The 19378-nt window shown below is 43.3% G+C and overlaps 1 protein-coding gene across 2 annotated transcripts in view; it reads right to left on the reverse strand.

Annotated features, from left to right (window-relative positions):
- DPYD (dihydropyrimidine dehydrogenase) overlaps positions 1-19378 on the reverse strand; it is a 136139-nt gene that overhangs the window by 22335 nt on the left and 94426 nt on the right. Inside the window, exons 15-21 of one of the 2 annotated variants that reach the window (XM_068104645.2) lie at positions 16730-16798; positions 14545-14628; positions 10956-11076; positions 10590-10709; positions 7728-7870; positions 4133-4306; positions 2346-2495 (exon numbers count right to left, since the gene is read on the reverse strand). In XM_068104645.2, the coding sequence (XP_067960746.2) occupies positions 2346-2495; positions 4133-4306; positions 7728-7870; positions 10590-10709; positions 10956-11076; positions 14545-14628; positions 16730-16798 (861 nt within the window). The remainder of the gene's footprint in view (positions 1-2345; positions 2496-4132; positions 4307-7727; positions 7871-10589; positions 10710-10955; positions 11077-14544; positions 14629-16729; positions 16799-19378) is intronic. The other variant, XR_013621839.1, reaches the window with a different exon arrangement.

Here is a 19378-nt window from a genome sequence, read left to right on the forward strand (position 1 = left end):
CTGCACGAAGCTCTCTGAGGTAAGCCGGGGAAAGGCGACGTTACCTGGACCGAGGAGATGGACACGGCGTTCATGGGCGCGAAGCTCACCTGGTGGGACCTCTGCCCCCCTCGCGGGGTTTCACCCACGTCCTCACCATGGTGGACCGCACCACCCGGTGGCCGGAGGCCGTGCCCTTGGCGTCGACGACGGCGGCCGATGTCGCGCAGGCTTTCATCGCCACCTGGGTCGCCCCGTTCGGCGCCTCCTCAGACATCTCATCCGACCGCGGCCCCCAGTTCACCTCGGAGCTCTGGGGGGCGGTCGCGCAGGGGCTCGGGGTCCGGCTGCACCGAACCACGGCCTACCACCCCCAAGCTAACAGCCTGTGTGAGCGATTTCACCGCTCATTGAAGGCCGCGCTCCGGGCCACCCTCCGCGGCGGCGGCTGGGTCGACAGGCTCACCTGGGTCCTGCTGGGCCTCCGGACAGCCCCCAAGGAGGACCTGCGCACATCCGCGGCGGAGTTGGTCTTCGGGCAACCGCTGCGGGTGCCGGGCGAGTTCCTCCCCGACTCCACGGCACCATGGTCCGCGGCACAGCAGCGCTCTGCTCTGCAAGAGACCGCCCAGAGGTTCGCCCCGGTGCCAACGGCATGCCACGGGCACCCACCGACGCACGTCGCCCCGGAGCTTCGCACGACGGAGTACGTCTTCATCCGCCACGATGCCCACCGGACACCACTGCGGCCCCCGTACGACGGGCCTTTCCGCGTGCTGGAGACCGGGGCGAAGCACTTCACCCTGGACATCGGCGGTACTCCTGACCGCGTTTCTGTAGACCGCCTCAAGCCGGCCCACCTGGACGTGGACCATCCACCGCCAGTGGCCCGACCCCCGCGTTGGGGCCGCCCCCCTGCGGGCGGACCCCCGGCACCGCCCAGCCCCGCCGCCAGGCCGCCCCCTGGTCCTGCAGCCGGAGGCATCCCTGCATCCCAGACGCCGCCAGTCGCCAGGGGGCGCTTCGGCCAGGTCATCCGTTTGCCCCGCAAACTGACCCTTCAGGTGCGCGGGGATTCTGGGGGGGTGCGTGTGGCGGACACGAAAGCACTGACGTGGTGACATCACCCCGCACACCAAGTGGGGATGGGCCACGCCAGGGAGAGAGGCGTGGCCTCACGATATACACGGGGCGCGCAGCCCTGGGCAGCTTAGTGTTACAGTGAGCTCCTGAAATAAAGACGCTTATAAGTTACCGCTTGTCCGCTTCCTCCTTGCTCGCAAGCAGCGCGCCTAACGCCGCGCTTTAATGTGATATTTCCGTTTTTTTCTTTTAAATAAATTTGCAAAACTTTCTAAAATCCTGTTTTCTCTTTGTCATTATGGGGTATTGAGTGTAGATTGATGAGGGAAAAAAATGAATTTAAACGATTTCAGCATAAGGCTGCAATATAACAAAATGTGAAAACAGTGAAGGGGTCTGAATACTTTCTGAATGAACTGTATATACAAGGAGGGACACACACAGGGACACACACACACACACACACACACACACACACACAGGGAAACACAGGAATAAACACAGGGACACACATATACACAGGGAGGCACACAGGGACACACATATACACAGGGAGGCACACACACACAGCGATACACACAGGAATACACACAGGGATGCACACAGGGATGCACACAGGGACACACACACACACACACACACACACACACACACACACACACACACAGGAACACATACACAGGGAGGGACACACACGGGGAAACACACACAGAGACACACACACAGAGACACACACAGAGACACACACAGACACATACACAGAGACACACACACACACAGGCACACACAAGGACGAACACACAGGGACACACACACAGGGACACACACACAGGGACACACACACAGAGACACACACAGAGACACACACAGACACATACACAGAGACACACACACACACAGGCACACACAAGGACGAACACACAGGGACACACACACAGGGACACACACACAGGGACACACACACAGGGAAACACACACAGGGAAACACACACAGGGAAACACACACAGGGACACACACACACACACAAACAGGGACACACACACACACAGGGACACACACACAAACAGAGACACACAAACAGAGACACACACACAGGGAGACACACACACAGGGAGAGACACACACAGGGAGACACACACACACAGGGAGACACACACACACAGGGAGACACACACACACACAGGGAGACACACACACACACAGGGACACACACACACAGGGACAAACACACAGGGGCACACACACACACACACACACACACACACACACACACACACACAACCTTGACACTTGGGATTGACTGCCGACGCTGCCATTGCAGATGGCGAGGCGGGCAAGGAGGACATTCGCGGTCTTCACTCAGTTGGCACTGCTTCTTCTCAGCAACAAGGTGCTTGTGCTCAGCTAAATAAGGTCCAAAATGAGGAAGCACCTGTGTAAGACACAAAACTGTTTGAGAAAGCAATGTCAGACAACACCATGCTCAGTTGTGGAGATCTAGGGAGTCAAAAAGAGGAATTAGTGCACCTCGTTTTTCATTTGTAGGCAACATTTTCACTCTGAGGTTGGCGCTACCATGGCACACTTTCCTTACACCGGAAATGCTGATGACTTCACATTAAAGGTAAGAGAGAGTGACAAAATATGAGGTGGTGTATGCATATGAAAGAGTTGGTTTATGAATTCCATTAGACTTCTGAACCCATAAGTTTGTGGTGCAATTTACAAGATCTGAAAACTTTATGCAATGTCCCTACAGGGGCAACAGGAAGGGTCATGTTACTAATCATTGTGGGGTATATAGATTACAATAGATCTTCACTCAGTTCCGTTAATTAAATTTGCCTCATGGATGTAGGGATTCCTCAAAATTTATTTCAGTTTAGTGTTAAACAACATTGGCGACTGTTTAAAAACGTAATCATACGCGTTTGTAGTTTATAATATTTTTTACCTCTAACAGAGGTACACCCACAAAATGGCACGATATGCTGTTTACAAACGTTGACACGGCATGTTTTTCAAGGAGGGAATACCCCTTGAGGAGGGTGAAAAATATTATGAGTATTAATTTTGTTTTGTAATAACAATAATATTATGCTTTTGTTATTAGAAACGTCCTTGGAAAAACGTCACGATTAAGCTGTGTTAACACGGATATAAACCTCAACACACAACCCCATTGGTGGAGAAACCCGCATTGGCAGGGAAAACCCCATTGGTGGGGAAAACCCCATTGGCGGAGAAAACCCCATTGGTGGGGAAAACCCCATTGGTGGAGGAAAAACCCCTTATGAATGTGTTATAACCTTCAATGTGTGACCCTTAGTCCTCCTGTGAAGTTTGGTTGACATTGGATAAGTAATGACCGAATGTATCGCAGTCAAAAATCGTCAGACAGACAAACAGACGCTAAATTGCGCATTTTAGTATGATTGTCATTTTTCATCCGATTGGCTTGAAAATTGAAAAGCATTTGCATATGGAGGCACTAAATTGGGAAATCAACTATTTTTGAGGTCTAAATGTCAAAGGTCAACTCAAGGTCAAACTTTTAAAATAATCAATATTCACCTGAAAAAACATCAATTTGAATCCGCTTAACTTGAAAATTTAACAGCATTTGCATAGTACATCACTGAATTTGGGAACCAACTATTTTTAATGTCAAAAGGTCATAGGTCAACTCAAGGTCAAACTCCTAAAATCATCAATTTTCATCCCATTGAACCGAGCTTTGATTAAGATCGTCAATTCTAATCAAAATGAAATGGACAATATGATGTATCCATGGCAACTCTTATGTTCGGGAGGGGTGGATTTTGCAAGTATCGTGCTTTGCATGACGTCATTTTTGTTTATTAATTGATTTAAATTATTTATCATGTGTGTGCAATCATTATTTGTGCTATTACCAATATGTGAGCAATGGTGCTGTCGGGCACAAATTTCCATTGGAGCAATGTTATAATTACCTTATTTAGTGGTAATCGCCAAACGTGCTTAAGCTTTTGCTACACCATCACATCTCTTTTTGTCCGTTTGTCTGACTCATACTGATCCATGTACCTTTCCATTAGAAAGATGAGGTAAAATTTTCCCACGCTGATGCGGAACCACTGGAGGGCTCTGTCCCAGCCAGCCGGTCGGCAAATCGAGGCTTTGCAGATACAGTAAGCAGCGCAGGCCAGAGCACAGGTCCTCTATCAGGGTGAGGTCTTGGTTTTGTATGGCACTGCACACCTAAACGAAGCAAGTAGGAAACCGACAAATTGGGGATGTGAAATAAAGTCACGTGGTAATCTGAAGCAACCAGAAAGCATCCAAGAGATATCTACAAATTGCATGTCAAAAAGGCCATCTGAGGGTGCAATGGGCTCGTAAACCCAGGAGCGCCCATTCATGTACCACAGATCACTTGTTGGGGCATTGTTTACCAACATCCATTGGAGACCTACTAGCCCAAGTGGGTGAACAATTTCAGAAAATATATTTACATTCACCTGCATAAGTCATTTAAATTGCCTTTGCTCTGGAAGTTTGATTGAATAATTTAACAATTTACAGTTTCCTTTCATTACCTCCACCCCCAAAGGTGGACGGAGGTTATGTCTGTCTGTTTGTTTGTGAGCAGGATATGTCAAAAGGTTATGAACGGATTGGGACGAAACTTGGTTGAGTATATGACGAGGGTAAATTGATTAGATTTTGGTGAGGATCTGTGTCCGGATACGATAATTTTTTAAGTTATTATTAACTAACTAGCGGTAACCCGTGAACATCACGGGCATAAATAGTGTTTATGTTCATACAAACTAACTTGCCCTTCCTCTTCCTTACCGCTTCCTTTCAAAATAATTGTGTCAGTTGGCACCAACATTCCTTCTGGCGGATCTCCTGAATATCGCTTTGTATTCAACTGCAGCCTGCAGTATTGTCTCTTATAGTGTGGTTACTGGGAAGTATCCCCTTTACATTTCCGATCGCATTGATATTTGTATTAAAAGGCACAGCATGCCTCTCGAGTCGCTGCACGTCCGGCACACATCGGGACGTCTTCTTCTTCTCCTCGGTATCAAGTGCAGCGTCCCACTGTGCGTAAAACAAAATGGCGCGGGTTATTCAAAACTTTTCACTGATTTCAGCTTTTATTCCACACTTATAGACATTTGGAGACATAGGTATGCTTATATGGAAGGGTTAGTCATAACTACATAGTAATGTGACCCTACTGCAAAGCCGCAATGAGCCGGCGAAGCCAAAGCCTCTTGCCATTATTTTACCCATCACTATGGCATCAGTAGGTTAGATAGTTGGTAGTAGGTAGGTGTAGTAGGTACCGTACCTGGTTCAAAATGACACCATTTGCATTCTGGATGAGAATAAAATTTATAAAATTTACTTCTTGGTTAATTCGGTGAATTCCGTCTCAACTTCGGATATTTCCGGCCGTGAAACACTATCCCGTACGGCCGCGAGATTTCTAAAAAATAATTCTTCGTCAATTTTAGAATATTTGACGCCGTTTTCAGCCTCCGAAACGCGGCAATAAGCTTTTTTGATATACTTTTTCAAATGCTCAAATCTCATTGGTTCCGGTGTTTGGTGACGATTTTCGTTGAAGATAACCAGGGCCCGTGCGGGCCCGGGGAACAAGGTTGGTCTTAAAGTATTTTAATTACAAATTAGAGGTGCATAAGATTGTGAATCAAACAAAGACGGGTGAAACAAACTCCTATTGAACTTTTTCGCAATTTTTTATGCATACTTCCGCATCCGCAAGATGGCGGGCTCCATGGAGCGATTTGGTGCATCAAAGCTTCGAAATTCTCAAAGGATCCAGCAAAATCTGGCTTTTCAACATAATACGTACGCGTTCATTCACAACACCAGCTTCGCCGGCTATCACACATATCTTAGGGCGACAGGAGCAATAGCTGGAGAGAAGTTCCGATTACAAACTTCAGAAATAAGCGTTTTAATGATATAGATGAGAGATAGGGCCAAGAACAATATCTATATAATAATACCGTAAGGACTCGACTTTGTTATCCCTTTTACGCCACACCCAGTGACCCGATGCCCACGGCACTAATGGATTTATGATCTACGAACCGCGCTCTTTGTTTATCACGTACAGACATACTCGAAAAATCTGAATCAGCCGACGTTGGGGCCCAAAAGCATCCGATTAACTGCCGATACGACGCCATCTTACGACGCCATCGTATTGGCGTCTGCTGGGCGAAGGCGAAGCGAGCCGTCCGCTGATTGGACAGTCGAGTGGTGTGAACATGGGTGGTGTGAACCAAATGGTCTTTTTATTCCCTTGAACATTTTAAATTAGGATATATAAGGAAACGTCTTTATCGTCATTTTAATAAAGTTAAATGGAGTGACGTTGCGATACTCGGGGTGCATTGCATAAATCCTCGTAACTCAGAGAGGTGTAGCAGGTGCCGAGACGTAAGGAAGCTTAAAGATAACGAGCTGAAAACAGACGAACGATATGTCAATCTCTTTCTACACCGAACGGAAATAAAAGTATGAGAGCGGGAAGGCATGGCCTGAGCACTTCGAGCAGAGAGGACTGATTGGACTTAACTTAAAGAGAAAAAATTGGAGCTTAACGGAAGAAGAAGATCCCATGAGCATTCCCCTATGCCATCCATAATGGTACACTCTATCCATACACTACATCATCCCTTCCGTGGATGTTCCACGGGTTTCACGTCTTTATCGTCATTTTAATAAAGTTAAATGGAGTGACGTTGCGATACTCGGGGTGCGTTGCATAAATCCTCGTAACTCAGAGAGGTGTAGCAGGTGCCGAGACGTAAGGAAGCTTAAAGATAACGAGCTGAAAACAGACGAACGATATGTCAATCTCTTTCTACACTGAACGGAAATAAAAGTATGAGAGCGGGAAGGCATGGCCTGAGCACTTCGAGCAGAGAGGACTGATTGGACTTAACTTAAAGAGAAAAAATTGGAGCTTAACGGAAGAAGAAGATCCCATGAGCGCTCCCCTATGCCATCCATAATGGTACACTCTATCCATACACCACATCCTCCCTTCCGTGGATGTTCCACGGGTTTCGGCTAGTATAGCATGATATCTCAAAAATATGTGGACAGATTATGACAAAAACACTGCTTTTGAAATTTAAAGAAATTTGAGGTTTAATCACACTTTACCTGACTTCTGCTACTTCCTGTGGCTTGGATGTTTTCTTGTTATTTTTTTCTTTATTTATTTATTTTTATTTTGTTTTGCTTTATCATTATCTTTTTCTAACCTTTCCTACCTAGAGTGGCTCTATGCATTGTTTGGGGTGATTTCCATTAAAATAAAATCTTGGTGGACAGGTTGGGTGTGTGACAAGGAAGAATTGATAAGATTTTGGTGAAGATCCGGATCCGGATACGAGAATTTTTTAAGTGATTCTTCACCATATGATTATGAGACATATGATTTCAGTGATTCTTCACAACACTTATATGATTATTAAAAAACCACTGACTATTTTTGACTACTATGGGCATCTTTCTAAGAACATTGAGAACACCACTCAGAAATGGCACACGTGCACTGATGTCAAGGAAAACTAATTGAAAAATAAAATTCTGTCTTTGCCAATGTTGTGCAAACGATTCTACCGACCTGCAGTAGGGTCGCACCACATTTCAGAAAATGAAGTCCAGCCTCAGCAGAGTCAATGCCACCAGTGGCGAGAATGGGGAATCCAGGCAGGTAGCGGGCGATGGCTGATACTGCCCGCAATGCGATCGGACGGATTGCATTACCTAAATGAAACGTGTGCATTAACTCCCTTTCTCGCCTGTGATACAACTATTGGTGCCGCTGCTGCAGGCGCACCACAAGGTATTACCAAGACACTGTGGATGGGATCTTACTGCCCCCTGGTGTTACATAATACCATTTAAATTGATCAATTGAGTTCCTTCCAAAAAATTTTCCTTTTCATAAAAATAACTTCACCTGTGTATGAGGGGTCTACTACTCATACTTATTTAATGGCCCAAATTATTTCCACCTTTTTGGTCTAGGTCTTTCTTTCTCGAACCAACTTGCCAGGTTAACGTCCACCAACTGTTAGCAGATAAAGCACCCAGTTTAATGTCCATCTGTGGGATGGCACAAATATTTATGTGTCGCCCTGCTTGCAAAACACCAGGGTGATAGTTTATTGCTGGGCTGAGATTTAAACCCAGGCTTGACAGCTCAGAGGTGAGTGTGCATACAATACCTCTAGAGTCTAGACCATCCTGCTAGCAGTTGTGGGTGTTGAAGGGAGGTAAGGGGGAGGGGTTGATTTTGAGCCTATCCAAACATGGTGTATCAAGGGGGAAGAGAGAGGAGAGGACATGGTGTTAACCATATTTGCAAATGTAATAAACAACAAAACAAGAAAGACGCCATGCAGAGCACGTTACTTACAAAATCCACCCCTTCCCGAGAAAACAAGTTGTCATGGATACATCAAATTGTACATTTCGTTAAGATTAAAATTGACGATCTTAATCAAAGCTCGGTTCAATCGGTGAGGCATTGAAGATGATTTTTCAGATGAAAATTGATGATATTAGAAGTTTGACCTTGAGTTGACCTTTGACATTTTGACCTCAAAATAGTTGGTTTCCCAATTTAGTGATGCACTATGTAATTTCTGTTTAATTTTCAAGTAATTGCTGTTTAACCGCAGGCAGGTTGGTGGTCTTTCTGTCTTCTACCGTCTCCTCTCCGGCCTTGCTCCTCCAGCTCTCTCTGGGCTCTGTCCCCTAAATATTCCTACAGGTCACACAAGATCTGCCTGCAACCCTCTTATGGTTAAACTGCCAAAATCAAGACTTTCTGCTCACCTTCACTCCTTCATTCCTCTTTTCTCCCACCTCTGGAACAAACTCCCTCACTCTCTTCAATCCCACTCCTCCCTCCAGGTCTTTAAAACAGCTGTTCACCACCATCTCCTATCTTCCCCCATCCAAAACCTTGATCTTTTCTACCCCCGCTAATTTCACCCCAAATCCACTTTTTTGAAATACCAACTTCTTTCCTGGAAGTCCTTGGTGTCCTTGTGTTTATACTTCTCCTACCCTCCCCCCCCCCCCCCTTCCCACGCCGCCTCCCCCCAAGCCCTCTCCCTCCCACACATTCCCGATGTCCCTGCTCTCAAATGTTGTGTTCATGTGTTTCCCCTTCTCTCCCCATCTGGTCTACCGCTCCCCTTTTTATATACTTTGTTTGTTTGTCTGTTTGATTTGTTTGTGTGATAAATGTTAGCTTTCACGAGCCTCGATTATGTATACAAAAAAAAAAAAAAATGGGATGAAAAGTGACGATTTTTCAGATGAAAATTGATGATTGAATACGTTTCACCTCGAGTTGACTTTTGACCTTTTGCTCTTAAAATTGTTGGTTTCCCTATTCAATGGGGCACTATGCAATTGCTGTTTAATCCACAAGTCAATTGGATGAAAATAGATGATTTTTCAGATGACAATTGATTATTTTGGAAGTTTGACCTTGAGTAGACCATTGACCGTTGACCTTTTGACCTCAAAAATAGTTGGTTTCCCAATTTGGTGACTCAATATGCAAATGCTGTTCAATTTTCAAATGAATCGGGTGAAAAATGACAATTTTAGAAATTTGACCTCAAGATGACCTTTGACCTCAAAATCAATAGGCTTCTTCCTTATTACCAATTCTACCATCTGGTGAGGTTTCATGAAGATCAGTTTAAAATTGCGACCTGTAGGTGATTTACAGTCAGACAAACAAACAGACAATGAAAAATCGGTCAGAGACCGAGGACGACCCGGAATGTACTTTTTATCGGCCATTTTGAACAAATATGGCGGCCGAACCACGTGACCGATGACGTCATCATTATTTGATTTCTAAACTAATTTATTCCCAGATTATGCTCAATAAATTTCATCTTGATCGGATGAAGTTTTGTACTTGTCAAATTATGACGTCATAATGGAGGCACCTATGACATCATCATTAACATATTTTATTCCCCATGGTGAGTTCTTTACAATGAGCCATGTCTCAATTTTTTTATATTCAGCACTTTCGGAGATATAGAGGTGCAAAGTTTTTCGGTTTTTCCAAGATGGCGGCGAACCACGTGACCGATGACATCATCACTTCTTTTTTTTCTCCACCAGTTTATGCCGACATGGCCCTCAAGAAATTGCATCTTGATTGGATGAAGTTTTGTACTTGTGGAATTATCGAATTATGACGTCATAATGGAGGCCTTGGGCCTAGAGAGTTAAAAATTGGGCACAGTCTATTCCAGGGCAAGACCAACCAACATACTTGCCGGAATCTTTTCCGGCAAGTAATAAAGCACAAGACCTACCAATATACTTGAAAAATCTTCGATTTTGCAAGTAATAATTAGTAATTACTACCTTTTATCACAAACCAACCCGTTCAAAATTGCATGAAAAGCACCATTCACATCTCGTGTAAGCATTTGGAAGATACCTGAGACCCCACCATATGTGGTTCTACGTTCCCGGCCCACAGCTGGCCAGGGAGAGCCATCTCCCTCAAGGTTCATGAGACCAGAAACCGTGTTTGTTGCTGTTACCCCATCAGCTCCACCTGAAGTGAACAAAGAAAGGATGACAAGAGATGAAAAGAAAGACCTAAAAAAAAAATTTATTCTGATGAGGGAGTCTCATTGTTGGTGAGTCTCAGACATACGTACTTGAATACTGAACACATATCTTCAGACAGTCATATGTACCATCTCCAAAGCTCTCGTTTTAAGCGCCCACTTTTTTAGTGTCAAGTATAACATTTTGGACTGGAAAACGTTTTGTTTTTGAGTGTATTCATTAGTCTCACCTTCCTTAGCAGCCCTGGCTATTGCCACAATGTCTGTGATATTTGGGGTCATCTTGGCAAAGAATGGGATAGAAGTGACCTCACGAAGCCATCCACAGATGTGACGCACTATTTCTGGATCCTGAAATGCCCATGGGGTTACTGGTTGACAACACTTCTATACCATTTTGAAATAGAACTATCTTGCATTTCCTCATGTTTCTCAACAACATTCAAAAGCACAAGTAAAAATTATGATTTCTTTTTTTTTTGTTCTGACACTCTCAGACAACCTGTGGTCAACATGACAACTTTGCAGTAATAGTGATTATTAACATCACCCAACCACCCAATTATATATTTGGAGTTCCAAACTGCAGGACTTGTCAAATGAACTCGTTAAAGGGGAATTATAATGAAACTTTGAATATTGGGTTTTTTTTTTGTTTTTGGTTTTTTCCTATACTGAATCGAGGCTCGTGAAAGAGCTGACATTTACTTCACAAACAAATCAACCAGACAAACAAAATATATAAAAAGAGGGAGCGGAAGACAAGAAAAGGGGAAGCACACAAACACTTGAGAGCACACAACATTTAAGAGCAGGGAGATGTGTGGGAGCGAGAGGGCTTGGGGGGAGGAGGCGTGGGAAGGGGGGGGGGGTGGGAGAAGTATAAAACACAAGGACACCAAGGACTTCCAGGACAGAAGTTGGTATTTCAAAAAAGTGGAATTGGGGTGAAATTAACGGGGATAGAAAAGATCAAGGTTTTGGATGGGGGAAGATAAGAGATGATGGTGAACAGCTGTTTTAAAGACCTGGAGGGTGGAGTGGGATTGAAGAGAGTGAGGGAGTTTGTTCCAGAGGCGGGAGAAAAGAGGAATGAAGGAGTGAAGGTGAGCAGAGAGTCTTGATTTTGGCAGTTTAACCATAAAAGGGTTGCAGGCAGATCTTGTGCGACCTGTAGGAATATTTGCGGGACAGAGCCCAGAGAGAGCTGGGGGGGGGCAAGGCCAGAGAGGAGTCGGTAGAAGACGGAAAGACCACCAACCTGCCTGCGGTGAGTGAGTGAAAGGCCCTTGGAGTTGGCTTCATCGCGGGAGATTCCAATGATTCTGAATGCTTTGGTTTCAACAGCGTGAAGACGAGCTAGGTGTGAGGCAGGAGCACCAGCCCAGAGGGGAGAGCAGTATTCCATTGAGCTGCGGATGAAAGCCTTGTATGTGGTGAGGAGGTCAGGTGTGCCAAGGAAGGACTTCGCACGACGGAGGATGCCCAGTCGGCGACTGGCTTTGGAGGCCAGATTTGAAATGTGGTTTTCCCAGGAAAGATCATGGCAGATAGTGAGACCCAAAAGCTTGAGTGACAGAACTTCTTGGAGAGGATTATTCAGAAAGTGGATGGGAGGGTTGTCCAGTCGGTCTTTTCAGAGAGACATCGTTAGAGTTGGCCTGTTAGACATTGGTTGGCCTGTTAGGTGCTCCCATCTGATTACATCTTACAATAATTCACCAAATGTCCGTCCGTCCATTCGAAGGTACCACAAAAACGGCTCAACCGATCGCAACGATATTTTGGGTGGGTATTCCTGGGACCCCTGGGAGTAAAATAGGCTGTATTGTTTTTCCAATTTTTCCAAGTTTTCCAATTTTCCAGTTTTTCCAAACACGATGGAATAATATTTACCGATATGAACAGTGATGTGGCTTTTGTTGAAATTCTACAAATACTGTTTAGATTTTGATGAGAATTACGAACCTGCCGCGAATGCGGAAGTGGACAGATTACGGCAATGTGCGGGTTTGATAATATCCCAATACAACCGTCATTCAATCGTAATGTTAAATCGTTAAACGTTAATCGTGTTAATCGTTTTGTTAAAGTATCAATTGATGATTGGAATTGAGTGAATACAATTACGATTTTGAATTTATGATTGTATTCACCCAACCGTACGGAACTTCACATCAGGATTTAAATATTTGTTTATGCCACGAATGATGTTAAAAGTTTATTTTTTATATTAATGTTATTTAATTTGTGATTGGAGTTCTGCTGTTTGGAATGAAAAAAGAGATATCGAGTTCAAGTGAATGACGAAATGCCGTGACAGTTTCTACTTTCAAAACGTGAATTCGCGGATCGCCATATGCAGATTCGCCATTCACTGGGTGTGGAACAAACGTACCCGTTTGTTTGCGAACGGGTACGTTTTTCATCGAAGTCCTTCACGAACTTGCTGTCCATGTCTGACGTGTGACTGAAGGTGCTACAGGAATTTGGAATTTATTGGTTTCATGCTTTAGCATTCGCCGTTTCTGCATTGTCTGTTTGCTTCTGGCCTCCCACCCGTGCGAAGCACGGGTACCTCACTAGTAGAGAATAATGCTGGCTTGAACACAGCTCCTGAAGCTTTATTTATTTATTATATTGTTTACAGCGTCCAAGGCTTGTGGAGGAGCTGGAATTTTAAAATCTGGAATATCAAACATTGCAGACACTGAGTTTTCCCCTACATCATCTAGAATTTTCACCTTGTGATTTTCATTAACTTTGACCATGAAAGAAACATCTTGATGGCATGAAGCTAGTGAATTATGAAAACATCAAAATATGTCTCCTGAAATAGCTAAGTGCGTTTCCCAAAAACTTCACCTTCTGCACTTACACCAAATTTCCCTGTACTTTTTAATTCTCACAAGTGAAAAGTCTGCATCATCCTTGAGCTACTCATGTATGTACAGCAGGTTATTTGTAAGTTGATTTACTTGTTTGCAACTCAGTACTAAATGACATGAAACCAATATGATTGGATTGAGAAATAACATAACAAAGCAAACATTCCAAAAGCCTAACAAGAGCGTAGCTGGGCTTGGATCTGCTGAGTGGGGGATCCACTGCCCCCATTTCATGTGACCAGTTCCTCACCTATGATTGGTGCACATTTGTGAGGGACATACATACATATATACACAGGACGGAGAGACAAACGCTGTTCCAGATGGCATTGCCCTATGGGCTATGCTGTAAAAATATGGCTGCCAAACCATGTGACCGATAACGTCAATCTTTTTTTTCTCAACCAATTTATCCCTAGATCACGCTCAATACATTTAATAATGATCAGATCAAGTGTTTTACTTGTCTGTTTATGACGTCATAATTAAGGCACCTATGACATCATCATTAGCATAAGTTATTCCCCATGGGGAGTACTTTACAATGAACCACCATTCAATTTTTTCATGGAGCGATTTTGGAGAGAGAGGTTCAAAGTTTTTCGGTTTTTCCAAGATGGTGCCCTACCACATGACATATGACGTCATAATTATCATTAAAAATTATACAGGAGGAGGCATGCAATCCTCTGCTGAAAATTCCGTGTCAAGCGGACCAACGGTTGCAGAGAAAATTAATTTAAAAGGGAATAAACCCGAAAAAAACCAGCGGAAGGGACATACATAGTGACGGACAGACAAACGCTGTTCCAGATGGCATTGCACTATGGGCTATGCCATAAAAAATATTTACAATTTCTCTTTTAAAGCATTTGTCAGGAATCACGAATCAACCCAAGTACAAACTTCAATTGTTGCTTGGAATGCTCACCTGCCCACATGCAAGCCCCATGCCTCGCTCTGCCATTCCATGGGGACAGGAAAGGTTGAGTTCAAGGGCATCTGCACCAGCATCCTCGAGGAAAGTGGCAGAAAAGATAATTGGAGAGGAAGGGAGAGTGCACCAAGAGAAGGAAAAGTGCAGCACAAGCTGTCCTAAATGCCAATTATAAATCCATATTCTCTGCCAAAATTACAATATAGAGCACGATATACTGATATTTCAAAAAAAAAAAAATGGACGGATTATGACAAAACTTGGTGGATGAGTTAGGTAGGTGACAAGGACAAGCCAATTAGATTTTGGTTACGGTCCAGATCCAGATCCATTCCCGCCTATTAGTGGGATACAAGACATAAACTGTTCAGCCTTTACGGAAGTACGCACTCTACCGAGTGCCGTTATAGTAATATTAAGGATTAGATGAAGATAAGCTAAAAGCAGTAATTTCTCTTACCCCCGTGGCCAATTACTCAGCACTAACTAACCACAACTCTTTTGCAAATGGGAACAAATATTGTCGCGTCAGAGGCCCAGCTAATGCGGATGGTCTTTACTGGAAATTTAATAAAGATATCCGGAAATGACTGAAACCATGCTTGAATTTACACTGTACTGTACTGTACTGTACTGCATTCAGCATTAACTATTACAATCCCCCAATAATTGTTCAAATAAAGCCAAGACTGGTGGTTGCTCACGCCAGGGAAGGCAAAAGGCGAGAAAAAGCTCCCTATAATTATAAATATGGTTTATTAAAATGTATATATAGCGATAACAATGAACAGGATGATCAATAAATAAACGGAACAGATCTGGTGGTCGACAGACACAGATAGGGATGAAAGGAGGGTAAACACATGCACTTATATACAGAAGAAATAACCCCGTTAATGGCGCCAAGAATACCAGATTCAGACCACAAAGGTGAACACAGGTGAGGACCCTAGGCAGGTACGAGCTGGTGTTGCTGAAGGTCAATTATGTCATGCAGGCTGGCATGATTACACAGGGCTGGAGATGTAGCACAATGCAGGAGAGGAAAGGATGCTGGTGAGGAGGGCATGTTGTTCACATCTTCACTCAAGGTCCCACTTGGAGAGCGACGAAGCAGAGACAGCTATAGATGACAATCTCTCTGCTCAGAGATATAACCTGGATTGGCTGCACGCATGTGCGAGCACAGCCTTTACCACCTCTGGGACTGCTTCATGTATTGCAAATCCCTCTCATTAGCCACCTGGTGCTTGTTGGCGGTACCATCCTTCTGGCAGTGTCGCCATGTGGGGTGCCCCCTCTTAAAAGTGTTTCACCCCAACAAGGGCTCCACAACCCACTGCACCTCCATGGCCTGCAGTCTTCTGGTGCAAACGGCCTGTTGCAATGTCCATTTAAGCATTTTTGGTACTTTTGTTCCCTAGTCTTACATCTGGCCTCACCTGTACAGGATAATTTACGCAATACAATCATACCATATTTTGTTCTCTTGTTTACAGTCACTGCCCCCTCAGTGCACATACAGTATTACAATATTACATATGACTTACCCCTGGCAGATAACGAATACAAGAAAAATTCTACCCTACTCAATCACATGTTTCATACTATTATATGCATAATCTATGTATGGATCCCCTCCCTGCCCCCACCTCTTTCTCTCTCTTCCCCATAACAATATCCAAGAGTTCTCAACAGTTTAGAAGAGACCGAGATCTGAGCAGCCATTCAGCTGCACTACCAGAGGATGTTATAAAAACTGAAACAAGTTCACCAAAACATTAGCAAAAACACAATGGCCCAAAAAGTATCGCAAGCAATCTGACACACCGGTTTCACTTTTGTTGCGGAATCATCAAGATCGCCATAGACCTGCGGGCCAGCCAGTTAGGCCAAAGGTCAATGCTTTGGAGAATTTTAAATGGAAGAAAGATCTTCCTCGATTTATAAACTCATTGCCATCTCTCACCCATGAAGGCAGCTGGGGCCAATTATTCACTTTGGGAGGGATCATTCCTGGGAGAGCCTTTCGTCAAAAAGCAGATCAAGTACTATTCTGAACTGTTGAGGAATCTCTGGTATTGGATGAACATTTTTATATGATATCCATGTTCTCGCATAGCATACAACATATCGCAACTTTGCCGAGTGCAGTCATGTTCTGTCCTGAGACACTTACCTGCGCTCGTCGAGCCAGTCGGGTCCAATCATCACGTATGTTGCCACACATGATACTGGCAATGATGACCTATGGCCAAAATAAGAAAGACGTCATGCAGAGCACGATACTTGCAAAATGCACTACCCCCCTCCCACCCTCAAAAAAAAGTTGCCATGGATACAACAAATTGTACATTTCATTATGATTTTAATCCTGGTGTTGGATTAGTGGTTAAGGTGCCGACTTGGGATCCTAGGATCCTGGGTTCGAATCCCGGTCGATCGGTCGATCGCTGAATTAACGCCAGGGGGTTGACTCAGCCTGCACCATCCTTCCGAGGTCGGCAAATTGAGCACCAGTTCACTGGTAATTCCCTGTGTGTCGCAAGAGGCGACCAACAAGGTTGGTGGCAGGAAGGGCATCTGGCCGTAAAACATTGCTTCAAGAAGGGGACCACGGTGCCCGAAAAAGGACCGACCCCTGCTCTGTGGGGAAAAATGGCCTCTAAAAGGTGGGTTTTTTTTAATTAAGATTTTAATTGACAATCTTAATCAAAGCTCAGTTAAATCGGATGGAAATTCATTCTTATATCCATATAATTCAGTTATATTGATGATTTAAGAAGTTTGACCTTGAATTGACCTTTGACCTTTTGACCTCAAAAATAGTTGGTTTCCCAATGCAGTGATGCACTATGTAATTTCTGTTTAATTTTCAAGGTAGTAGGATGAAAAGTGATGATTTTTCATATGAAAATTCATGATTTTAGAAGTTTGATCTCGAGTTGACCGTTGACCTTTTGACCTCAAAAATAGTTGCTTTCCCAATGCAGTGATGTACTATGTAATTGCTCTTTAATTTTTAAGGTAATAGGATGAAAAGGGATGATTTTTCATATGAAAATTCATGATTTTAGAAGTTTGATCTCGAGTTGACCTTTGACCTTTTGACCTCAAAAATAGTTGCTCTCCCAATGCAGTGATGTACTATGTAATTGCTCTTTATTTTTTAAGGTAATAGGATGAAAAGGGATGATTTTTCATATGAAAATTCATGATTTTAGAAGTTTGATCTCGAGTTGACCTTTGACCTTTGACCTCAAAAATAGTTGCTTTCCCAATGCAGTGATGTACTATGTAATTGCTCTTTAATTTATACGGTAATAGGATGAAAAAAGGGATGATTTTTCATATGAAAATTCATGATTCTAGAAGTTTGATCTTGAGTTGACCTTTGACCTTTTGACCTCAAAATAGTTGCTTTTCCAATGCAGTGATGTACTATGTAATTGCTCTTTAATTGTTAAGGTAATAGGATGAAAAGGGATGATTTTTCATATGAAAATTCATGATTTTAGAAGTTTGATCTCGAGTTGACCTTTGACCTTTTGACCTCAAAAATAGTTGCTTTCCCAATGCAGTGGTGTACTATGTAATTGCTCTTTAATTTATATGGTAATAGGATGAAAAGGGATGATTTTTCATATGAAAATTCATGATTTTAGAAGTTTGATCTCGAGTTGACCTTTGACCTTTTGACCTCAAAATAGTTGCTTTTCCAATGCAGTGATGTACTATGTAATTGCTCTTTAATTTTTAAGGTAATAGGATGAAAAGGGATGATTTTTCATATGAAAATTCATGATTTTAGAAGTTTGATCTCGAGTTGACCTTTGACCTTTTGACCTCAAAATTAGTTGGTTTTCCAATGCATTGATGCACTATATAATTGCTGTTAAATTTTCAGGTTAATAGGATGAAAAGTGACAATTTTTCAAATGAAAATTGATGATTTTACAAGTTGACCTTGAGTTGACTTTTGACCTTTTGCCCTTAAAAATAGTTGGTTTCCCAATTTATTGACTCAATATGCAATTACTGTTCAATTTTCAAGTCAATCGGATGAAAAATGACAATTTTAGAAATTCAACCTCAAGATGACCTTTGACCTCACAATCAATAGGTTTCTTCGTTGTGACCAACTCTACCATCTGGTGAAGTTTCGCGAAGATCGGTTTAAAATTGTGACCTGTTACAATTGACAGACAGGCGACTAGGCGATTGACAGACAGACAGACAGACACAGACAGAATAATGCTCAAGACCAACCAATATACTTGAAAATCTTTGATTTGCGCAAGTAACAAGGATCACATGTGTCAATCAGTGAATATGAAGTTTAAGGATAACAGGATAGCTTTGTTGATAGGTCCTGGGGAAATGAATTTGATTTTAAATGCCTTTTGGTTTGGTGCCAATGGAAGAGACGGGTGGAGAGCCTTGGCTTGTGGATGCTGCTATAACCTATATGGGAGTAGATCTTTTTACAAGTGATCTGATTTATTGATTTTGTACATGAATGTAGATGTATCCAATTTACTTAATAGAATTTTCTTGGTGCGCTTGCTGGATGAGACTGCAGCTCCGAACGAGGGGCTTCAAGACCATCGTACTGTATGCCTGTCGCATCTCATCGTTATGGTCCTTTATCTTTCTCATCATGCATTTACTCGAAGAGATTCAACATTTAAATGCTTGAAATGCCATTCATCATTTTGTGCAAGCTGAGCAAATATTTCTGCTGAACAAATCAGCTGCAACTCATTGATAACTCATTAAAGACATGCCACTGGAGATTGTGTGATGCCTCTGGACATTCCAATTATGC

This window comes from Myxine glutinosa, chromosome 1, assembly GCF_964187855.1.
Source record: "Myxine glutinosa chromosome 1, kmMyxGlut1.1, whole genome shotgun sequence".
Lineage (NCBI taxonomy): Eukaryota > Metazoa > Chordata > Myxini > Myxiniformes > Myxinidae > Myxine > Myxine glutinosa.